Here is a 25797-nt window from a genome sequence, read left to right on the forward strand (position 1 = left end):
CAGGGACCCCTGCTAGCTCCAGCACTGTTGCTTCAGAGAATCCACTGGGGTGCTGTGTTGGCTGCAAGCTCTTACATCATTTTCTCATAGTAGCCACTCTTAGACATGAATATCTTTCCTGCTTCCTAACTTATTTTTGCAGGCTCCCAGCAAAGAGCACTGAGTCCCCTTCACCAGCTGGACATTTTCTGAAGTGGCATACTCAGCTACATGTGCCAAAACAAAAACAATGTACATGTGTGTGAGAGCAGAGTCTTTGTCACATGTAAATCACACATTTCTGGGAGTTATAATTTTTTTTTTAAATCAAACATTTACTGATTATTCTGTAGATTTTATGTAAAGCTCTTCATTTTGATACACGAATCAGCATCTGTTTTGTTTTACTATGTCAAGGTATTTCAATATCTGTATGAGAAGGCTTTTCACTATTCATCCATGATGCCACTTTAGCACCTTGTACTCAAAAGACATACACTGGTGGTCTCAAGCAGTATTAGCTGCCCTTGCAGCTACTCCACAGTTTTTCTCCATGCTTTATGAAACATCTTTACATAGAAAAAAATTCCATCTCAGAGGAAAGCCTGGAGAGTGATTGTGTTCTAAGTGCTGAGATATGGCATAAGTTAATTGAACAAATAAAATAAAAAAAAGAAGATCCTTCTAGTCTCAAAGTTAATAGCAGTCTTTAGAGCTAAGTGTAATAATTACCAGAAAACTAATTGGATCAAATTTTCTGATATACATCTTGTCAAATTTAATTTTTAACAAATGCTGATATTTTCTGTACTTCTCCAACACTCTGTGTTTTTATTTTTACAGGTATGATGGTGCCATCTTTGACCTCAGCTGTGTATTTCTTTGTGTTTTTGGGCCTGTGCACATGGTGGTCCTGTTGCCAAGCATTTGATCCGCTGATATTCAGCTGCTTGTGTGTATTAATGGCTATATTCAGTGCAGGACACTTGATTGGACTTTATCTGTACCAGCTACAGTTCTTTCAGGAGGTTGTTCCACCAAAAGATTTCTATGCCAGGTGAGAAAAATTCCTTTCTTGTTTAATTATGGGCACATGATGTAATGCTCTGTTTGTCATATGTTGATGCAAATGATCTTCCACATAATGCTTTAACAAATTTGACACATACTTTCTTGTTCAGTCATGGAAGAGTCAAATTTTTTCAGATGGAATGGTTTTAAATGATAGTGTGGAAAGTCCAGACTGGGTAATTGCAAACAGAGAAACTGGAGCAGGTCAGGAGGGGAAGGTTACTTTTGATTTATTTGCACAGTGTTCCTCAGATGTGAGTGTGAATGATTAGGCTAATGCAGGAAATAAAGGGAATTGATGGCAACATTGATACAAGGGCAAGTGTACAAATGCATGGTTTTTTTTTTAGAAGAAAATAAATTCTCTGGTGTCTAATGTCATAGTCCCTTAACTGGAGCAAAATGCTTTTGTGGTGCCACTCTCGTGTGCCGAGGCTGAGGGCTGCTGGGGTCCTTCATGTACTGTGCATATTAGGCTGATGATATAAAAATTCTCTCTGGTCACATAGATTCACATAGAACATGCTGATCTTCATACCAACAGCTACTTACCTTAAGTAAAAAAGCAGCATTTCTAGTCACTTCTTCAGTAAATATTGACTGGCTGTGATTTCACTGACCCTTTAATATTCTACACACTGTAATCTAAAGTAAGATTAAGTAATGGATGTATTTTGCTCATTCCTATTTTTATTCTGCTGGAGTATGATGACAAAATTGCTTTTATGGTATGTATTTTGAATGCTGTAGTAATCCTTATATTAAGCTAAATGTGAACATTAACTTTATTTCTAGTAAACCTATTGTACCTTTTATTATAAGCTGAACATAAAAGGAAATTAACATTACTGTGGAGAATAAATTAATTATTTATCTCTCAATGCACTAATAAAAGTAGTAAAATTGAGCTATCTAGCTACAATAGCTGTTACTTTAGTACTTATTTTGACATTTTATTTAAGACAGGTTAATAGATGTGTGTTTTGTGATGTTGTAACTGGTGACTTGTGGAGTCTGATTCGGAGAGCATAACATTACCTGAAAAATCAGGAAAACCTGCTTAGTTTAGGGTCTTTTGTGCCACCTAGAGGTCGAGATAGGAGAATGGATGATTTCTAATGCCAAGAAGCTGAAATGCTCTCAACTTCCCTAAACCTTTTATATTACTTCCTCCATGTATTAAGAAAATAAAAAGAGAATGGCTTCAAAATTCTCAGTCATTTGGCTTTGAGGATATCTACTCACAGTTTTTAGCAACAGACAGCAATAACATTTTCTCAAGGAGAAGAAATATGTGCTTCATACAATTTAGCTGCAATATGTGAAACTTCCTTCCTATGCATAATTTGTGAAGTCCCTTTTTTCTCTTTATTATTGTTCTATTAATTTTAAATTATTTTTTTTCAGTTAATTTACTTTAAGATAATTGTTTTGAGACAATTATCATGACATTGATAATGTAGTAATTTCTTTAGTAATTTCTTTTATTGTAAATAATGTGATTCTTTGTTTTATGACAAAATTTTGTTCATTACAAATATGGCACTTTAACTTAGTCATTAATTTTTGATATGAAAAAATCAAGCTACAAGAAAGTTGCCTCTGCTTTGGTGTAGAAAAGAAAAACACCTTCAGAGTTTGGGTTAAAAACAAGTCGAAGTGTTGGAGTTCAGAGTATGTACTGACATTTTTTGTAAACAAAAAAATTATGTTACCTTCCTGAAGACTTTCTCTTGAGCTGGTACTGTTGAGTACTCTGCCTTTTATGCAGGAAGTCATGTGAGGGACTGATGTTCCAAATTATGTGGGAAATTATGTTTGAATATCCACAACAACCTATGCACAAGTAACACACAATGGCGGCAGAAGGAGCAGTATTCCTTGTTTCTTTATTTGTGGCTCTTTCTATTGTGGATCTACTTTGATCTGCTTTCAGGGAATGTCTTTGAAGAGCATCAAGACAGGTGTTAGCAGAGCTTGGAAGTGAAAACCTTAGTGTGAGAAAAGGTCACGGATGATTTTTAATGATTGACTTGGGCTGATATGTAAGCAGTGGCAAGAGGAGGAAAAGTGAGAGACATGTATCAGAATTCTGCAGAAAAATATTTTAGCATTTTGCATCCTAGAAGAAAATAAATACCTTGCTATTTTATGTATAATCTTGGTTTGAAGATGTGCTAAATATGCAGAGTTTCCATTAATACTAGTACATGACTTCCACAGGCAAACTATATGCCAAGAAAAGAATTTGATTCCCCAAATTCTTGCTATAAGAAGGACATTGAGGTGCTGGAGAATGCCCAGAGAAGGGCAACAAAACTGGTGAAATGTCTGGAGCTGAAATGTTATGAGGAATATCTGAGGGAACTGGAATTATTCTGGTGTAGACACAAGGAGAAGCCTGGAGAAGGCTCAGAGGTGACCTTGTTGCTCTCTAAAAGCAAGTTGTAGCGCGGTGGGGGTTGGTCTCTTCTCCTGAGTAAAAAGCATCAGGAAAAGAGGAAATGGCCTCAAGTGGCACTAGGGGAGGTTTAGATTGGATATTAGGAGAACTTCCTGCTCTAGAAGAATTGTCTGCCATTGGAAGAGTCTGCTCAGGAAAGGGGTTGAGTCACCATCCCTGGAGATACTTAGAAGATCTGTGAACGTGGGCACTTAGGGACATGGTTTAGTGATGGATTTGGCAGTGTTTGTTTAATGGTTGGACCCAATGATCTTAGAGGTCTTTTCCAACCTAAATTATTCTGTGATTCCATATGAATCACAGGAAGGACTTCTATTTCTCTGTAAATTTTTGAGGGCCCAATCCCCAGAATAAGCTCTCCTGAATTTCAAGGGCAGGCAGATGTGAAAACTGCTCTGGTTGGGCTGCTGGTGGAATTTTTTTTTTCTCAGCAGATTGTAAGTCTGGTGTTTTAAAAAGCTCCTTTCTGGATTTGAGTTCTCAAGTTTACAAGAAATGTACAAGTGGTTTCTCTGATCAATAAAAAATGTGTTTTTTTCTGAATAGTAATGCATTCAGCTTGTCAGATTATTGATTGATTTCAGACTAAATAAAGTTAAACTACACCCAAACAAACCAGAAATTTCTCAAGTTAGCAGTATTATTCAGCTAAGACTTGCATCACCCTTGAGCTGTTCCTTCCTTTCAAGAACTCTTCAACTCAAAATTGACCATTTGTGATTGTAAGTGACTGAATTATGTCACCAGAGGAAAGCAGTTTTCTTGGGAGGGATAACCTGACATCTGGTGAATTTACATATTTTGCCCTGAAATCTCATGGTATTTTGCAAAGTACTTCCCCCCTAAAAAAATAGGATATTGTGATAACATAGCCCTGAGTACTTGCCAGAGTGATATTACTGGACATGGAGGTATTGCTGTCCTGCAAAGTTTCACATCTGCTGCTGTGGCTGTCTGGATCTGTGTGTGCAGGTAGAAGTGGCATAATTACAAACATACTGAAATGCCATGGAGTAAGCACTGGGACCTGCAGATTGAAAAATGTACAGTGTACTGAAAAGTCTGAATATAGCTGGTACATCAGGGGTAGGCACGCTGCCAGCAAATCAATATTGCAAATTGATGCAACATCTCAAATATTGCAATATGCAAATATTGCAAAGATGGGAAAAAATAGCAAGAACTATCAATTTAAAGCAAAATTCAGAAAGTATCATGTTTCTACCATAAAATTATTTTCACCCAAGTTAGTAAAAACAAGTCAATGAGCTAAAATGACTTTAGAAATTAGGTACACGGTGTCACAGCCTGAAAAAATACACAGTAATATGTTCACCATTTTTCAGATTGCTGCCTCCTTTCTTCCTGATATTGTTTATTTTGGCAAAAGAATGTAATTGGGGAAATGATAAGGCCTTTGCCAACATGAAGAAATAGGATCAGTGCAGTGGTATGAGGTTTGTCCTGAGTCAGTAGAGTTATTCCTGTCCAAAGCTGTGCTTATAAGCATATTAATTTAAATATCCAGCAACCCAATGTAAATTATAATCTGTGTGCTTTCCTGTAGTTTAGGTCTGTCTTGCTTGTAGTTTTCAGGCAAATAATGTTCCAAATAGTTTAAATACAACTGGTTTCATCTTCAAAAGGCATCTCCCTTACAAAATGAAGCAAACCTAGGAGTCCAGGTAGTGTCATCCACTTCATAGTGGTACCTTATTTCACACCTTCTTAAGTGAATGGGAATTTGGAATTACACAGCTGATTGTTCTGCTGCAGTGTGAATTGGGAAGTCTAGTCTAAGGAGTTTTGTTCAAGAGGAAATTTTCATCTGAAAGATGTCTATAAATCTATTTAAGCAGGACTTTTAAAATAGGTTTTACAGTGACTAATAATAAGCCTACTTAAATTACTCTTTTACTTTTGGAGAAAATATATCTGCTACAGATGGTAGATTTAGGATATTCAGGATATTCAGTTTGTTTTCAGATTAATCTGAGAAGAGTCCAGTCCAAAATTCCTCCTTTGGACTTCCCTGGAAGCTTTGACACAGATTCGGATTTTGTAGTCCAAATACTCTGTTCAACCAGGGTTATAAATGCTTAAGCACTGTCTCAAAAATGTTCCTGGAGTTGTCAGATCAGGGTCAGATCAGATCCAGCTGTAATATTTTTTCCTAAGTTAGACACTAACCTTGCAACTAAAATCCCATTAGGAGAGCAGATATTGCCAAAATAGTGAGATGTAGCTGATTGATTACCTCTGCAGGGCAAGGCACTGATCTCCTGCTCTGCTGCTGCTTTTGTAGCTGGGCAACATGTTTCACCTGAGCTGCAGCCACTGCTAATCCTTGCTGCAGACCCTCTTTGGCACCTGTCTCAAAGGTGATTCACCTCTGAGAGGTAGAATTTTCTTAACCTTGTAGGAAACTGAGGTTTTTGGGGTTGCCTTTTGACTTGGTAACAAGCCAGTGTTTGAAAAGATGGAGTATTTAAAGCTCATTTATGTATGCTATAATGAGCTGCCCTTTGGCTGCAGTAGCGTTCATGCCTTCTGCCTGGTATTTTTAGGTGCTTCTCACCATGGTACTGCAGTACCACTGCCAGGACAGAGGCCAGACCCTTGGATATTTGCCATGTAAAGACACTGCGCTGCACTTGTCTGTTTCCATCATCCTCTATCAGCAAAAGGACACTTTGCAGTTGCAGAACATGCTCCAAAACATACCAGGCCAGCCACTATGTTGATTACCATGACCAGATTTGATTAGAGAGCCACAATTTGTCTCAGAGGAAGAGACGTTAGGTATTTGACCTTATTCTTACAGAAATTTGCCGCTGAGTTTCATACTAGCTCTATAATGTACCACATTTTAGGGTTTAATTCTACTTAGAATGTTTTAGCTTTCTCAGAACTTCAGCTTCTTTGTATTTGTTAAAATATATTTTGGAAAGAATATATTTTGGAAAGGAAGTGAATGATTCTGTTAACAGCTTAGAAATGCAAGTTCGCTCTCCTGTTGACCAAAGACAATAATCATTCTTGCTATTATCATCTCTTTCTAAACAATGAGGTGGCCTTATCTGGGCTCCCTTTGTCACGAAAGGTTGGATGAGGAAAAGGCAAGAGAGGAAATAGTAAGTAGCAATTTGCCTGGAGAGCAGTCCTTCCCATCCCCATGGCAGAGCTGTCAGCACTCACCATCACCACTCTGCTGTATCAAGTGCCAAATCTAGCCTTGGAATAAGCAGGCACAACTTAATTTATGTTACTGACATTGCACCCCAGGTGATTTACACCTCTCTGTCTTCCACTGGGCTTGAAAGAGGTGTAAACTGAGACATGTGCTAAGACCTTTTCAAAACAATGGTTTTCTGCATGTGGAACAGACTGGTTTCCCAGTTGTGTTCTGCTACAGTGGTGAGCCTGCCACTGGTGAGACCCCTAGCAGTCTGGTGGGGCTGGCCCTGGTCATGGAAGGTTTCTATTAGTGGGAAGTGGGGAGTCTTAACACTCCCAACAACGACCACACTGCATCTGGAAATTGAGTGTAAGCTGCAAACATAAAAATCAGCCATTGTCGTGTGACATAATGTTGGAGGATTGCCTCTTCCTTAATGTTTCCTGCATCCAGATAGCTGTGTGTTGCACAGAGGCTCCTCTTCCTTGCATGCATTGAACTGCTGAGGTCGGAGGGACAGAGTGAAGTGATGAAGATCTTAGAATTGCTGATATTCTGTGATAAACTTGCCTGCTGATTCTCATTCACCTGAATGGGGCATGCAGTTGGCCTGACAACGTAGCCATCCCACTTTTGCACACTCTCGGGGAGCTTTGACTCTTCTGTGAGCAGCACACCTCCCTGCTAGCAGAACTCTGCTCATGGGTAGGGCAATACAGATCACTCCACTCCCCCATACACACCATGGGCTTGCAAGAGGCCAATCCCAGCACTGACACTTGAATAGACTCCCTGCCCCTCACAGCCTGTCCTGGGTGGACAGGAAAAGGGTGACTGCAAAGAAGTGACCCCTTAATTTTCTCTTCGTATTTTCTGGAAAACACGGATCTCCATTCTATGATCATTGTTCAAGTGCCTGAAAACAAGGACAGAAAAGAGACAAAACCCCTCTCCTCCTACCAGGTTTGTATTCCTATTATTCTGTGGTGTTAGGAGATGTGGATTGTAATTAGCAAATTTCTCTTGGATTTACAAACTTGTTTTCTTGAGGTCTGCTCAAGAACAATGATCTTTGTACTCTGGCATCACCAGAAATTGTGATGAAAAATATTTAACGCTCTGTGTTTTCAGCTCAATGTACCAACACTGACAAACGAATCATCCCACATTCCTTGGAGGTAAAAAAGGCAGTCCTGAGTAACCTCAGTCAAGCACACACTGGGGAGTTAGTCCTTGTCCATGCAGGGGCAGTCTTCACCAGTTTCTCTAAATACTCACAGAGTGGAAGTGCTTAATCTCTTGTTTATGCTCATTTAGCTGAAGTTTGGAACTTGCTGATAAAAGCTGAGCCAATCATGTTCAATTTATAACCAATTTAAAATCAGCTGTTATACCACTTTCATTTTGAAACTGGGTAATTTCCAAACATTTCCTGGGCATTATTGTTCATTATCCCATTATCTTCTTTTCCATATCCTGCTATTTTACTTTCTTTTTAAAGCCAAATGGGAATCATAGCTTTTATTTCTGCCTTAGTGCACTTGCTGCTAAACAGGAATATTTTCTTTGCTCATACTTTCTACTGCAGAACCTCTTGATGAAGGTATCCATCACTCTTGTGGTTTTTTTCAACCTGTTTCACTGCCAGCTGAGTAAGTGGAAAATCTCTTTATCCTCTGCATGCATCACTGAACCTAGCAGGCTGCCCCAATGTGACTGAAAAGTATCCTCACTCCTTTTTCAGAGGTGGAAAAATTCCCTAACAGAGAAGTTAGATGAATCACATAACCCTCCCAAGATAGCCAGAACTTGGAATAAAGCACAAAGCCCTTGGCTGCAGTCTGAATCCTAGATCACAGACCAAGTTGCCTCAAAATTAAAATAGTATGAAGCTACACTTTAAAACAATTTCTGTTCTTCTGTACATGTCACTCTAAGGGGTAGCAGTAAAGCTCTTAGGCAGTTGCATGGTTCGTTGTTGTACCAGGTCACTTGCATGCTCTGGTCAGCACCACCCCACTGAATGCTGATGCTCACTGGGGTTATCTGAGCACTCCCTCCTCCTCCTAAGTGACTTCTGCTGAAGTTTTACCTGAGTTCTGTCCTTCACCCAGCACCTGAGCTTAGGACAGCAAGGCTATCCATGGTCTACACTACTGGTTGAGTTTTAGGAGCAGACTCTCCCCCTTCTGCCTGTGAGAGACTTTCTGAGGTGGGGCTGTTGGCTCCTTTCCTTTCAGCAGCTCAGCTAACTCACTTTGAAAAACCAATAGCCTCAGTCACTAATTTGCATAGAAATCTTTTGTTAACCATGTCGTTGTTAAGCTGTGCCATTTTTGAGCTGTGCCTTCTCTTCTGTGCCCTAGTGTCCAAGTTCACCCTCTCACAGGGGGAAGCCTTTGTGTCCATGGATCTTTCTGAACATGCCTTTTGCTTTCCCCTGCTTTCCACATGACTCCTTAGAAGCCTGGGCCTGTTTTCTCATTACTTTCACCTCTGACTAGAAGGTCCAACTGAACCTTAAATATTTTCAATTTTTTCCACACAGCTTGGGTGTTGTTCATACTCAGGTGGTGCTGTTCAGTATTAGTTGCTTTTCATGTGCCTTTATGATCACACGGAATATGTGTGTACATGAGGAGGATGAGTAACTGGCAAATCACTGGTGCCAACCAGCCTTCTCTGCTGGGGTGACTGTTCTCTCTCATCCTCTCATCCCAGCAAGGCTGCCTCACTCCTGCAGCCTCCATCCTTCAGCTACAAACCTTGAGTTGCCTCTGGTTTGTAGCTGAAACTATTTGGAAAAAAAGCCCCAAAACCTCAAAACCTTGCTGCATTTAAAATATTTTTATTTTAGTTACAGGAAAAACCAACTATTTGCCTAATTTTATTTGAGAACAAGCTCTGTTTGCGTAACCTAAACATGAGCCAGGCTGCTGCTATCAAAGCAGTGACAATGCTGGCCCATCATGTTGATGGAGTCACTCTAGCTAAGTTATCAGGCAGGAGTCCTAAAGCAATTTCTCCTGCATGTTTATTCCCACTTCACCACCTTCTTGATATCCTCTCTGGCAGTCCTCCCTGTGCCAGATGCTCAGATGTCTGATTGGAATGAAAAGCTACTGGAATCGCTGCTTCAGTACATTTCTTCATCAGATGAGAGCCTCTGGAAGTCCCAGCAGAGGCCCCCAAAGGCTACAGGAACATGTTGCTTTTCTAGCTCGCTGATGTGCTGAAAGGAGCAAGGTCAATACTGATGCTCACTAGAAACTCAGAGCGAAGTTGAGCTGTGTCATGGATGATGAAAAGATTTGGGAATGCAGAGAGGAAACCCATTGATAGGATAAGTCTTCTTCATTTAAGGAATTTGAAGATGGGTTTTGTCTCAGAAAACAAGGGATTAATAGACCCACATCTATTATTAGTGATAACAGTGGTTATCACTAATAATAGGTGTGGGTCTATTAATCCCTTGCTTTAATTATTGCTTCTAAAGCAATGACAGCTTTTTGTGATAGGGAGTCAGTACAAAGCTAAATTATTGGAGGAAATGTGATATAGAGCTCACAAGTCTTCATGTTCAGACTTAAATTCCCCTTAGGGAAGCTGTTTTATTTCAGATATGTGAAGTATTTTGATTTCTGAAATTTGGTCATTTTTAATAGATGCCCATTTCTTAACAGCTTCCAGTCACATAGTCTTAGAGAAAATTTGATTATCTGGTTGCTTCAAAACAAAAAAAAGTTTATAGGGTAGATACTATTTATCATCTTAGTTTAAAGTTGTTAATAAACTTGAAAGCAAAATGATTCTATGGTCCTTTTTTTCTCCTTGAATTAAGATTTGTGTTGTATTTACAGGTTTTGCAAGCTTTTATGTAACTCGCCACCCTTAAAGATATCTTTTCTCTGCAACTTCCTGATTAATGGCTCATAATTTCTCTCTGCCCTCATTATATGGATGATATTAGCACACAAGTTTTAAACTACTCACTTTTTCATGAGGTTTCTCATGAAATAGATGTGTATTTGAAATTAGTTTTCCTTTAAAAGAAAAGTCACTGATGTTCAGAAGAGGGTGGGAGATACACAAGGGCTGGTTTTGTCATTGCCAGAAAAGCTTTGATCCAATAGAAGCTATGGAAACCAAAAACCAAAACTTCATAGAAAGAAAAAAGACATAAGACATCTGCTAAAGAGCTATAGAAATGTGATGACATTAAAACAAAAGTTAGAACGATCTACTTACCTACCAAGTCTACATTCACTATTTGTATTCCTGTATTATAGTGTTGGGATAGCAACATGCTGAAGAAAAACAATCCCAGTCTTAGTGTACATTTACAGATAATTCAAAAAAATGTTTTGAACTGTTAAGCTGAAATTTATCATAATGCTCCTCTATCCAAAAAGTCAACTTTTTGTATGGTCATTAATATGGCACAGTTCCACCTAGCCAGTTCTGAATTATCCAAGTCTGAACCAAAGCAGGGTCTAGGGCTTTTAAGAGCTAAAAATACTTGCAATGCTCTTTGAAACTTGTATCACTCCAATATGGATACATTTAATGACTTTAGTCCAGCTGTGAACTGAGGTTTGTATCTCCCTGCACGGTTGTCCAGCTGAGCTGAAGAGGAGGCATGAAGGATCAACTCCTTCTCTGTGGAATTTTCTAACATGATTTGGAAAGACAAATGCCAACTTTTCCATTCATTCTTTTTTTTTTTTTTCCTTTAAAAAGCCACGTGAAACCAAATGCCTTCTGCTCTCTTTAACCCTAATTCTTTGGGATGCCTAATACATTTCAGCCAACTTTTCCACCTCTTTCCTCCCAATGTTCTGCTATTTCTGTAAAAATGTGGTGTCAATTCAGTGTACCCTGGAGCAGTAGCCCCAGTATGGTCTGAATTCCCAGCCAATAGCCTGGGGAGTAATGACCTTCTGGAAGGCCAGGGTGGGTCTGAAGGTACCACAGAGCTGGCTGAGTGTTTTCCAACAGCATGTGTTGCTTTGGGCACATAGCCCAAAGAGGAGGAGTGGAGTGGCTTGTAGCATTCTCTTGGAACCGGCATTATGGATATGAGTTTATGGATCTTAACTTCTGTGTAGCTCTCTCATCCAAGTATGGAAAACTCAACAGGATGGCTTGTGTATGAAAAGGGAACTCCTGTATTTTAGGAGGATTATGTAGGAATTATGTTTTCTCTATGCTAATTTATTTTCCAGTTCCTTCCATTCCGTTCTCTGTCTTACCCGCAGAACATTTTCAAACTGGACAATAGTATGCACCTCTTTTAAGTCAATGTTTGATAAGAGGTTCACTCTTCAAGCAGTGTTTAGAGTTTGGGATGCAGCCCTTTCAGTATTTCAAATACTCTTCTTCATGAAACTCAGTATTCAGGGCTTGTAGTGTGAAATATGAAATTTTGACTTTTCTCCCTGTATTTCAGTCCTTTTTGCCCCTGAAAAATAATATTTCTACCACAACCACCACCATCTTCTCCAAATATACTATTTTTTTGCCTGGTTTTATGGAATTTGTTGCTCTCTTTCTTCCCTTATTCTCCCCGCCCTTATTCTCCTCTTCTTTGCTTACTATATTCTTCTTCCCTTTTCTTCTCTCATTTGGTCACTTTTAGCATCTCAGTTTTAGGGCTTAGCTATTAAAATGTCAGTCTCGATATTTCATTCTCCTACCCCAGACTTGCAGACACCATTCTCATCTCCTTTCATGTGAGGAGAGTGAAATAAATATGCAACAGAAGATATCCAGATGAAATAAAGATTCAGACAGTTCCTAAAATCCAACGCAAATTCAGAAGTTCTACAAAGATGGATTGCTCAAATCCACCCAGCACACTAAAATGTTCTGGTGCCATTGCTGGGAATAACCATGCAATAGGTACTGGCCTAAAAAAAAGAAAAAATAGAAAAAAAGCATCCTATAATATTAAATGCTAAATCAGAAAATGCAGCTCCTAGAATGGTTTGATGCAGACATTTTCTTCAAGCTGTAATCTTCATGCAAACTCATAAATTATATGGAAAAATTGCCCCCTCTCTGTTGTGTTGTGAAAAGTACTGTGTGCATGAGTACAAAGAGTTGTAGGAAGATGCAGCAACTGGAAATCTCATCTAGACAAAACTATTACAGAAGCTAAAACTCATGAAAAAGAATAAGAGACAGTAGAAGATTTTCTATCAATTGAAGTCAAGATTGGATGCCATTCTAGACTATAAACTCCTATTGCACCACAAGATCGTTTTTCAATAGAAGAATTATTGGGTGTCCTATATTGTGCAGGAAGTGAGAATTATTGCTTCCTTTCCTGGCCTTGAAAGTTACAAGGCAAATACTTGCCTGAAGTCAACTCCTAAAACACGAGCACAAGCAGGATCTGAACTTATAAATATGTTTTAAAAAATAATAATAATTCCAAATAATTTTAGTGAATGTAAAATTCACAGATCTAACAGATATGTAATGACTGCTTTGGTAATTCTGTATATGAGACATATTTTTGTTTACTTAGCTATTTTTTGTTCATATGTAGTACCATGAGTAATTATGCCATTTCTCATAGTATATTAATGAAATAATGAAGTAATTGCATGTAATAGAAGTTTTAGCAATGTACAGTTTTAGTAACTTTGACAGTTCCTTAGGGGAGCATACTGTGGGTGCAGCAGGAAGTTTTTTTTTCTGTTTTCAAGTGAAATTGAAATTCGTCTTCTGAATTTTAATGTTAGACTAATATAGAAAGTGGGAATTTTGTATGATCACAGTTTACAGCTTTGTCAGGAAGTCATGAAAGATGAAGATGCATCTGCTAGAAGGATGATTTACAGATTCAACAGGAATATTTTCCAAGAAAACAAGCTTATAGAATACTAACTGGACAAAAAGATGCCATCTTTATTTTAAGAACTCTTTTTCACTGTGTTATCTCAGAGAATTTCTCAGTCAGACATTAAAGTTACTCTTGACCTTTTATAATTTCTGTAACTTTTTCCAAATTATTTCTGCCATGCATTTTTCAGAATACCAGTGAGGACTTTGAAAAACCCAGCTTTAGTTCCTCGCAAGAGTAGAAATACTGATCTATTCACACCTTGCAAACCTCCATTTTCTGTGACATTGCATGCAGTCTTTTGGAAACCCAAATATATCCATTAATTTTCATTAATTTTCATTTTCAAAGTCTTTCATTATTTGTTTTGTTTATACTCTGTATCCAGGCACACATTACTTGACTTGTTTGATAGTGGGTTTCTCCCACGTAGGACTCATTCTGACCTTACTGATGGCAAACATGTATGTTGGGTAAGATGAAGTCACAGCAAGATCAGAGTTGTACTCAAACACAGCTGGTTGGGATCAATACTGAATGTAAAGAGATCTTTGCAGAGTGAAGTATGCAGAGCTGAACAATGCCCTAATTTATATTGCTTATACATTTTATGGCAGCCATCCCTGTGTAATTAGGAGCTTTGTGTAAGGGAAGATGACTCTATCCCTCTGAAAAATTTTCTGCACCAGCAGTCCTCATTGACTAGAATGATAAAGTATAAATATTGAGTGAGTAGCAACTTGTAGCGTTACTGGAGGCCAGAACAGACAGAACGAGCATTCCCAAGACAACAGTGAATTTTGAACGTGATAAACAGAGAAAGTTGTGTTGAGTACATTGTGACTAAGAAGTCTCAAAGCCCAAGTAGAAATCAGAAATGAGGAGCAGTTCCTCTACATCCGTGCTTTATGAGACAAAGCAAAATACATTGAATAAATTGAAGTTAAAGACATTAAACTACATTTCTGTCCATGTGGCAACTTAGAGGGAAAAGATGTGCTGTAACTTATTAATATTTGCTGAATGCAGGGCCAGAAGGGAGCAGAATTAAGTCCAATATTATAATGTACGAATAATTTGGAGCCAGCAAATAAAGCTAAGAGAATGAGAATATAACTGAAACATAATAAAATTTCCTAGCCACTAGGATTATGTGGAATGTTTTCTTTTCAGTGGAGATAAAAGTAAAACAGTTGATCTGGCTTTCTAGCTATAGTATATTATAAAACATACTACAGGAATGGAATATGTGATATGAAGGTCACATCTGCTTGGCAGAAGGTTCTGAGGACCTTAAGAAACTTTCCCTCATTTCTCTAGGAAATACTCATCACTAACTGTCAATGGAAAGACTTTGCATTTCAGTAAGAATTGGATTTCACTCTGATTCTGATGCTTATGAGACAGAAATAGGGTGAATCATACTGTGCTTGCATAGAAAAGCTTAAAACAAACCAAAGATGGAGAACTGTGTTGTGAAACAGAGGTAAAAGATGAAACTAACAGGAGCTCAGCAATAGGAACTCAACAACCCTGATCATCCATGAGCAAAAATGACAAGTCATTAGGAGAGAGGAAAGCAGACAAACAAGATGATCCTATTTGTTGATAGAAATATGAACAGAATACAATCCAGCATGAATTTCACCCAGATGGAGCCAAACTGTAACATCAGCTCCAAATGTTCTTGGATGCTATGGAAGTTTGAGTCTGAGTCAGCTCCAAACACAGCTCATTCAGCTCCTTCAAATTACAGCAATTTACTTTGTACGTAGGATTTTTTAAATGTTTTTTTTTCCCAACCTCATATCCACCGAACAGCTCTGAAAGGTCTTAAAATTTATACCTTTGGCCTCTGTTGACAATCAGAATGAGAAGTGAGTGCTGATAGATTGGTTAATAAAATGCTATGGAGCTCTCCTTCTGTGAATTAATGTCATTATGCCCATGCAGCAAATCCCCAGTTAAGAACAGGTATAATATTTACACTTTGCAGCATCCAAAGGCAGATTTCAAGCAGCACACCTCTGTTGAATATTGTACTCACTCTTTGTATTAATTCAGCTTTTGTTGATGGCTCTCACTAGCCTAAGGAAGAACCAAGCTTTAGACAGTCTTAAAAATTAAATCCCCCTGCAGAAAATCCTCCATGTTTTGGGTTTGGGTTTGGGTTTTTTATTATTGTGTTTGGTTTACCCTTTCAGAGGAACAATAGTTTGGGATTTATTGTTCTACCAATAAGAAGATCTTCTTAATTGTCTCTTAGACCTTGTTTTGGTAAAAAAAATGAAAACTCTCACTGACATTATGGTAGAAAAAGCTTTTGTCAATAGACGAAATGTTTTAATGAATACTGACACATGCTACTGGTAGCTCATGCCCTAACTTTGGAACTCTGTGAGCTATTTTATAATGAAATAGACAGATTAATTATTGTTTCCTATTATTTTTTTTTCAGTATTTAACACATCTACTAGGCATCTAACATCTTGTATTAAATTGAAAATGTTGGGAATTTTTTTTAATACTAAGTGGGTTTTTTTGCAATATTGTGTAATCCCAGTTTTTCCAGAAACATCAAATATCTCATGTCATTGATAATACTTCTGATTAATTTTTATTTTTCTTCCCTCAGTTATTTGATTATCTGAAACAATAACCTTTCTGAATATTTTCATTTTTTATTCACAAAAGCTATGAGTTCAGTAGAGCCCTGTATGTTTCTAAACATTGGCATTACTAGATAACAATTTATTAATAGTATTAGGTTTTTAAAAGAAAAGACCAGTAAACTGTTCAGTGTGCCAAGAAGATATACTTTACACCTGTGTCCTGGCAGGATGACTGAAATGGTGTTACATGTCAGTTTACTAAATCTCTCTGAAATGTCATGTTGCTATGATATGCCAAATGGACTTACAGCCAGATTTTCTCTTCCCACTTTTTGTAGTTCTGGATCTATGGGGAGCAGATCATTGCAAGTTTTCTCACTGGACATAGTAGATGTAATGTTATTATACTCCCATTTTTCATGTTGAAAAGCAATTGCAATAATCCACTCCTTTTGACTAAATATGTGGAATGAAAATACTGCATTTTAGATGTGGTGGCAGGTGCTATTTTTGAACAGAGTGATTGGTATTAAGCATAAGCAAAAGTTGCCCTCTGAAATATTTTTAAACATTTTTAAGAGCTGGTGTTTATTATCTAATGTGGCTGCTTTGTTTTTTTATATTCACAGGTTGTTTGGTGTCACTTCTCTTACTCAGACAAACTGCTCAAGCACTTGGATGATTATCAAAAACCAAGAGTTACATTGGTATCACCACGCCAACCCAATCTTACTGCTGGTGATGTACTACACCCTCGCGACTCTCATCCGTCTCTGGCTGCAGGAGCCCATTGAAAGGGTAACTTCCTCCTCTCTTCCCATGACTGATGACTGGGAGACTGCTCAGGGCAAATGCTCACTAACAGAGGTGCAAAACTTTAGGAAAATTAAGGGAAATAGACAGCAAGTGCAAGGGGGTTCTTTGAATTTTGTGTTTTCATTCAGTTTCTCCAAGAGTCTGATCTAACCGGGGTTATTATTCTTAAAATCGTCAGGACAATTAAGCAAGGACTGCAATGGCAGAGCATTAATGCTTTGATTTGGAAAGCAGGTATTGATATGCTGTAGTGGGTGGACTTGATTGACTCAATGATCTTAAAGGTCTTTTCCAACCTAAATGATTCTGAGTCTGTGATTCAAGTTTAGGTGCTATCAAGTGAAATGCCAGCACCTAAGGCTTGTCTGCCAGAACAGAGCTAGGATTTTGGCACAGGATACAGTAAGACAAAGCACATATTTGTAATTTTATCAAAAATATAGAAAAATTTTCTTAAAACCTTTCCTCCTGTGTGCCTGAGTGAAAAATCCCAGGTTTCATTTAAGAACAAGAGAACAAGGAGAAAAAAAAGTAAACCTTTACTTCTTCCAATTTCAGAGGAAAATGGGTATATGGGAACCCAGAGGTATCTTAAAAGCTTAGAAACTGAAAGTATAAAAAGGATGATCCTAGGCATTACTTATATTAATTTCCTGATCCTCAGAGGCCTGATGGGAGTTTTTGAGTTGAGGTTTAGTAGTGCTGTAAACCACAATGAAAATACTCATGACTCTGCTGTGAATTAGTGGAGTTTGTGGAGGCAAGTAAAAATGTTGAAGGTTTTCTTATTTTAAGGGTATTTCTTTATATGATAGATAATGTAACCATTTAACATTTAGAAAGGCAATCAAAATATGTTCCCTCTGAATTGTGATATCTGGTATTTGGGGGTTACATATCCCCAGATATGTAATTTGGCTTCAAAAGGTGACTGATGCCTGAGCCATCACCTTGAGCTATTAAAAAAATTGTGTCTTAAGTTTCCAGAAATCTTAATACTGTCTTTTCTGAAGTCATATCATTGTGGTCCAGTACCCTCTGGCATTGGATATTTTTAGGGTCTTTTTATTTTTTCTGCAGCTGCAGCTTCTGGAAGTTAGATTTTTCTTTTCTCTTTTTAAATGAAACACTAGATTTCCAGATAATAATATGATTTTAGCACTGGGGCTGTAACTAGAACTTCACATCTCACAAACTGCTTAGTAAAACCATGAGAACTACCCACAGAGGAGTAGCCACATGTGAAATGCAGTTAGTGTGAGCTGTGTGATCTCAGCAAGTCTGGGAATTGATTTCCAGTACCTGTGTTGTTTTCATCCAACAATCACCATCTAAAAGTTTGGTGTTGGACCTAAGTTAGTTGCTGTGCTTTTTTAGTGGAAAGAAGTGGGTCTTTCTGTCTAGGAGAGAGTGAATGCTGCAATTTCCTACAGGGACTTGAGAGGAACTATAGTGGTCTTGCCTGCAGTTCTTTTTTTTAGACTGCTTGTGGTGTCTGAGATAGATATTCCCATAAAACACTAAAACCAGTCTCTGAGAACTGCCAGCAAGTGAAATTAGAGATGCTTTTCAGGCAGTTGAGCTAGAGTAAGTATTAAAAGACATTAATTTAAGAAACACTGATGTCAAATTCATGGCTACATGAAAGGCAATACCAAGTCTTGGCACTCCCAAGGGAACTTCAAATGCCAGGGAAACGATGCTTCCCTCCAAAGATAAAGGATGCTTTGAAAAGAGAACATTGTAAAGGAAGGAGTATTCATGCATTAATGCTTATTTTTGGTGCACAGGATGTTGGTGATGCAAATGTTTGTCATTAGAAAGAGATGCTGAGATTTGCAAAATTTACTGTATTTTCTGTATTTTGCAAATCCCTATGGTTTTGGGGTTTTTTTGTCTATATGCATTTTGGTTTTGTTTAGTGGTGTCATAGATCAGGAGTTAAAATTTCTCTTACTAGCTTTTCTCCAGTAGACTGCATTCTCAGTTTTTTAAATAGAGAATAGTTCTAGGTTTCATTGAAATTTTTTTAAACTTGTGTAATTGTGGTGCATTTGATTCATTTTGGAGCTAAGTAACCTGCCTTTTCAGTTCCCAGTGATTTTGAAGTTACTCTGTGTTTTGGATCTCACTACTAACCTACCTGGTGTTTAATAAATGGCAAAGACAAAATGCTATGAGGTGTTTGGTGTAAAAAAGTTATTCTCTATATGCTGCTGTCCTGTACAGTAAGAAGTGGCTCATCTTAGGAATTTTGTTCAAAAGAAATTCTTCGACAAAAACTGTTTTGAAGAAAACAAGAAATAAATACTTTTTCAGTCTAAAAAGATTGCATAAGCTAAATATAATACTGATGTAGCAGATGCTAAAAGCAGAGTAAAACATGTAGACCTGATGGGGTTTCTTTTCTTGTGTGAATTACATCTTGTGGTCCTCTTGTGAATAAAATTCCACCTGGATGGCAGAAAAATTGTCTTTGAGACAGACGCTCTTGAGACTGTCTCTAAATGCTGCAGGTGATGAACAATTTTACAGAAACACCTCCCACTTCAAATCTCCAGTTTCAGGGTTCAGTTTTTTGTGTGTGCACCACAGTGCCAGAGTATGGCATGCATGAAATTTCAGTGTATGCTCTCCATATGGGATTCTCTGAATGGATCTTACTCATGCAAAGTGGCTGTGGCAGTCAGTGGAAGATTTGCTTTTCTTTTGCTTGCTGTTTCAATCCTGACTTCTTCTAACAGTGAGTCTTGTGAAATTCTACCTCTGCAAATAAGAAAAAGCAATCTGTCTCTGGAGATTTCAGCTCACAGTTGTAACTGCTGGTGCTGAATACATGAATAGAGCCCATTCACTCTGTGCTGGGAGTGGTAAGTAATAGTACAGGAGCCAGCAGAGCTACAGCAGTTGAATGTAGAGTCCTCTTATAAAACTTTTATAATTATTTGAATTAAAAGGTATTTAGGAGTTGCTGAGGAAGAACTGAAAAATTAGGCAAGTCAAAGGACTCTCACAAGCTGTGCTTGTATGGCTAATATTGTGTTTTCTGACTTTTCTTCCTCCTCTGAGAAAGGAAAAACAAGATTTCTCACCCTTCCCTGTTGTGTCTAAGGCTAAAAATATCTTACTAAAATGATTGTGTGTGTCTTAGGTCTTTTGTATTGTTTTTGTCACCCTTGTGCCAAACTAAATGCCTTTGATAAGCAGTTCTTTATGGTTCATATTTATATTAAAGTTTCAAATGGCAGTGGTAAGTATTTTAAGCACAGAAACAGTTTATTTCATCTAACAGTTTTGCTAGGAATGCCCTTTTGCTATCAAATACAAATATACAATCATATGTGAAATGTGCTACCATTTCCTCTGAGAAGTGAAACTAAATTAATAATCATTGCTTATCTAAGTCAAGTAAAAAATAGGACCTTGCTGCTAGGATTGGAATGAGGAGAGTTTCAAAATGAGCTGGGATGTTTGGATGTCCTGTTCTCATGGGTAGCTGTGCAGACCTCTGCCCAGCACCCTGATTTATTCTTCTATTACATCAGAGGATTTTGCCTAAGCAATGAGAACAGCTGCCACCAGCAAGCTGCTGCTCAGGAGGAACAGTGCAGGAAGGGCTCTGGTGGGGATCAAAGAGAAGCTGTAACCCACTGTGGTTTACACTCCTCCTCAGCTTAGTGATAACACTTGCCATCTCAGATGGAGAAATAAACCATGTGGATTAGAGACAGTCACAGAGTCATAGGACAGTCCCGGTTGGAAGGAACTTGGGAAGGTCATGTGAAGCAACTTCTTCTGAGAGCAGGGCCTCAGATTAGGTTTTCCAGGGCCAAATCTTTGCATGGTTCATTGTTCTCATGGTGGAGATATAAAATTTATATATATCATTTTTAATTTCTTTTTAATACTCAGAAGTTGTTTCCCCGAAGCAAATTATGTCCTTAGCCTGCTCTCCTATAACTATTTCTCCCTGTGAGAAGACTACCCTTGTCTTCTCTAAAACTGTAATTTTATTGCTGTAAATTGGAAAAAAAAAAACCTGATTCCTGCATCCTTCAGCTTCTCCAAGCCTCTAATAATCTTGACAATTCTCTGTGGGACCTTGTCCAGATTTTCTGTGTCTCTCTTGAACTGGGGATGCCAGAATTGCGTGGCAGGTAGGGCCTGACACTTGCCAGGCACAGTGGAATAATCACATCCCTTGATCTGCTGGCAGCACTCTGGCTGATGCAGTCCAGGACGTGTCTGCCTTCCTTGCTGCTGGAGTGCAGTCCACTGCTGGCTCTTTTTCAGCTTGCTGTGCACCAGAGCCTGTTCCACAGAGCTGCTTCCCACACAGTCTGTCCACAGCCTTTACTGTTATGTGCATTTATTCCAGCTGCGTTTATTCCGGGACTTTATCTTTGCTAAACCTCGTGCAGTTTTTGGTGTCCCATCTCTGGATGGTGAGTCTTTATTCTGGCCCGTTCACAAATTTTATTTTATCTTCCTCCCAGTTCTCAAATTTTATCATTCACAAATTTTGTGTGAGTGCAATTCCATCTAGGTAGTTTTGAATAGGACTAGACCTAATGCCAGTCTCTGAGAAGTTCCACTCATGGCAATCTACCTTTTTGTATTTGAGCCTTTACCCTACTTGGAGAAAGGCACTTTAGCTAATTCTCCACCCATCTTGTGCTCCATTTGTCAAGTCCTTATCTTATTGGCTTGTCAGCAAACATATTATGGAACAGTGGTCAAAAATGCTGAAATAGAATACACTGCCTTGAAAATTAGACATTGCACCTTGTGGGTTTTCTATTTTATGTATTTGTTTATGATTATGGTATGATTATATGGTAAACTAAGGTAGTGCCTGGAGGTCTGTGTAATTCTGGTGTCATGTAACCAGCAGTTATAGAAAAGCTGTCATTGTTTCTGAAAATGTCATCTCAGAGTGATCAACCATAAACCAAGTTATCAACCACTAATGGTGGCTAATTATGGGTAATATGGCTAATAATGGTTAATTAGTCATTAAAAGGTGCTTCAGACATGCTTTGGAGAGGGAACACCAGCTGGGAGGGAAATTTCAGTTAGTTCCTCTACTAAGATTATATTTACAGAGCTACAGCTAGTGCTGTTATTTGTTGTCATTTAGCAGACAACTGATGAAGAGAAATCTGTCAGCAGGGAGGATGACAAAGAAATTCCCTGCAGCCCAATTCCAATGACAGCAGAGAGGAGACGCAGTCTGTGGTATGCAAGCCACTACACAACCGATGAAAGAAAAGTAAGACTGGAGGGGGAAGGGTCTCTGCATTGCACAATTACTTTGAATTACAGTGTTAACATAACTTGCAAGTAAGATCTCCATGTGTGATTATGTAAATCAGATAAAATATCTGATTGATATAAAAATCAAGGCTGTATGGTAGAGTAGGATAGGAATATATTTTGTAAAACTGAATGAAACAAAACCAGGAGCCAGTGTAAGGATGTAAATGAAAAGCATGCTGCATGTTTTTAGTTTCCACATTTAAGAAGTGTAGGACTTGGCTTTTGGCTTGGGGCCATTATCTTTGAGCAAACCAGCTAGAAAGTCTGTCAGAGAGCTAAACCTGGTGTAAAGATCTGATCTGCCTTGTAGCTACTAATTAGCACCATCACTGGTGACTGGGGACTGCCAGATTATCTCCTAAGCACACTGGTGTCCTTCTTGAAGATACAAAGCAGGGCAGTGTAGGCAGCTGTGTAAAATATCCTGGAAGGGTCCAGCTCTCTACCACCTATTTCCACCAGCTGCACTACAAAATTTCATTTGTTGAGTTATTGTCAAATTTGGGACATATGAATATTCATATATACTTAAGCCACATATACTCAAGCCCCAAGAAATCCACTACAATAATAGTAATGGGAAAGGAGCTGGCAAATGGATAAAGTATTGTATTTTATGCATCACCATTTTATTGGAACTATTTTTATAATTGTAGTAATTCTAATGATTGTTTAAAAACTTAGTTTTTAAGCATTGGATCATTAGAAAGACATTAGAAAGCAGTTAATCAGTATAATGCAATACTGATTAATTCTTTGAGTTAGCATCCAAAATTTCAATGCAACCTTCTCAGTTCTGGTTTAAAATTCACAGGAGCATACAGTAAAATTATGTCAATGCTATGGCACACTGAATACAATTTTATGGTATTGTACAATTCTGCTGACTTTTTAAGAATTCTTTCTGAATTTCTTGGTGCAAATCTGCAAAAGTCAGCACATATGCATGCATGTATTCAAGAAGTCAGACTTACTAATGCTTGAGCTGTGCTTCTGTAATAATTTGTTCTTGCATTGCTTTTTGCAGCTTCTGTCAATGACCCAAGATGAATACAAGCCATCGGATGTTAGTATACTACTAGTCTTTGTAATTTTGCAATTCTTCTCAATGTGTGTAATACAGACAACAAAGACACCTACAGATAAAACCTTAGATGACATTTGTAAAACTTCTAGATTTATGCTTAACCTGCCATTTACCCTATAATCTTGATTACCCTAAATGTAATTGTCTTCTGCTTCCTTAATTATTTCCCTGAGAAACGATTGATTGATCACTTGAAATTAAGCTGCTTGTAGTAGTACCAACTGGCAAACGATCTTTGCTATTTCATTGGGTTTGAATAAGATATGAAAATATGCTTTCTAATGCAAACCACCTTTAAATTTGATTTAGTTTCTTTGCTATATTTTTTAATTTCATTCGTGTTGGAATGCTGAGGCCCTTAACGCATGACCGACAGCACATATGCATTCAATTTGCAGATTACAGAAAATCCAAGTCTTTATTTGAACAGACAGCAAATGATCCATTTATCTTGACTGCTATAGACCTTAGCAGACTCTGAAAGCAGAAACGTCCCCTCTGTTTAGCACCCACAGGAGAATGGAGATGAAGATGAATTTTAGGAGCATCTATAGCCTAATCTAAACATGCTCCACAGCCTGTACTTGGTGGAGCTGGATATGACTGAACATAACCCAGATACTATTCTGAAACAGTTCACAGGCTGTTGCACATGCCTGCGAATAGTTTTGACAAGCAAGATATGCTCCTGTCTCACAGCCTGAGCAGAAGTCAGTCTTGAGCACGTATTGCCATCACTCACCCACAGCATGTGTGAATTTCTGCCAATAGGAAAGATATTGATGGTTGTGATTGCTGGAGCCCTTATTCAAACAAGCACAAGGGCTGAAATTGAAGTCACAAGTATAAAAGAATGAAAAAAGTGTTGAATTAGCACTACTAAGTGACAAAAATGTGCAATCAATAACAATGACTACCACAAGTGGTTTTATTAACAGCTGCAAACGTAGATCTCACCACTAAAAATTCAAATTGGAAAGTCATTTATAGCCATTCTTTTAATAACTACTGGAAATAACTAGATGTGAACTGAAGTCTGAAAATCCTGATGAAGTAGTTTGCCTAAGAAGAAGAATGATTTTTAAGTTACTTCTATTGGTATGACATAAAAATCTGACGACGATAAATTTTGGAAGCTGTTCTGTGTTACTCTTGCATGCAACACGACTATAACATATCAGTTTCTTGGAAGTAACTGCAGCTGCCTGTTAACCTCTTTTAACATTGGCACTCCAAGAGTAGCAAAACACAGAAGTAGGAGTCCCAGTCCTCTAAGAGCCACAATAAATGCATTGCCTCTCTCCGGTGTCCTGGCAGGTGCTGCTGGTGACAGTGAACGGGAACCCTGCTGACTATCACACCATCCACCCTGCACTGCCACTAGAAAATGGCCCAGCCAAAGCAGACGTGTACTCCACACCACAGTACAAGTGGGAGCCCTCAGATGGCATGTCAGGTAGTAAATGGCCTAGGAATTGTCATTTTTTCCGTGTGTTTTTCATATTCTGTATCTCCAGTCACTGCCTGTAGCATTTCTTGTCATTTTGGTAAGCTCTTTGGCCTGTTAAATTAAATAACTGCTGTCACCTTGCAATGATGGATACCCATACAACAGTTTTGTAAACTGGGCTCTAAGTGTTACCATCCAGAATACTTTGCCTACCAACCCAGTGATTTGGAGTAGACATCAGAGTGATTGCAAGCAAAGTAATTTCAGGAGAGGATGCATGTACTATATTTACACCAGCATGGATTGCAAATAAGAATTTCTTTTTCTACTTAGAAAAGGAAGGGGAGGAGGAAGAAGAAGAAGAGGAGGTTACTCAGGAGGAAAAGGAAAATGTTAAATTGCATGCCCTAGTCTCTGTGTTTCAATTTATCATGAAACAAAGCTACATTTGTGCTCTGATAGCTATGATGGTAAGTACTAGCAACAAAAAGAATGCTGCTGATTTTATGAAAGTATCTTCTCCATGTTTTTCTGAAAGTAGTCTCATTCGTTGGTTTTCAGCAAGTCTTTTCAGCAAGTATCAGGCTTAAAAAATATGAAGATGGTGTCTGTATAATTTTGAGCCCATTTTAGGTTATTAATGTATAATTCCTAGGACTGTTGCACACCTTTAAATAGGACAACACATTTCCAGGACTGAGAGCCCCAGGCTTTGTTGTCTGTTGAATACCAAAAAACCACTGGGTCTCAGTTTTCTATTGATTCCCAAGCTCTTACACAAGCAGGTTTGTCATGTGTTTGCACCACTCAAAAATTTACATGTAAAATTAATGTATGTCATACTGATATAGAAAACTGTAAAAATATGGTTCCTAATTCAGGCAATGCATGCATCCAATGACTCTCTGAGAAGAAAGGATCTGTAAAGTCTGGTTTCCTGTATTGACACAGAAAGATCTCAAGGAAAATAC

The 25797-nt window shown here is 38.2% G+C and overlaps 1 protein-coding gene across 3 annotated transcripts in view; it reads left to right on the plus strand.

Annotated features, from left to right (window-relative positions):
- PIEZO2 (piezo type mechanosensitive ion channel component 2) overlaps positions 1-25797 on the plus strand; it is a 286565-nt gene that overhangs the window by 170237 nt on the left and 90531 nt on the right. For all 3 annotated transcript variants that reach the window (XM_077184102.1, XM_054635188.2, XM_077184105.1), the window contains exons 7-12: positions 823-1036; positions 16784-16952; positions 22111-22242; positions 23317-23355; positions 24694-24832; positions 25160-25296. In XM_077184102.1, coding sequence (XP_077040217.1) covers positions 823-1036; positions 16784-16952; positions 22111-22242; positions 23317-23355; positions 24694-24832; positions 25160-25296 — 830 coding nt within the window. The remainder of the gene's footprint in view (positions 1-822; positions 1037-16783; positions 16953-22110; positions 22243-23316; positions 23356-24693; positions 24833-25159; positions 25297-25797) is intronic.

The sequence above is a fragment of the Agelaius phoeniceus genome, chromosome 1, assembly GCF_051311805.1.
Source record: "Agelaius phoeniceus isolate bAgePho1 chromosome 1, bAgePho1.hap1, whole genome shotgun sequence".
NCBI lineage: Eukaryota > Metazoa > Chordata > Aves > Passeriformes > Icteridae > Agelaius > Agelaius phoeniceus.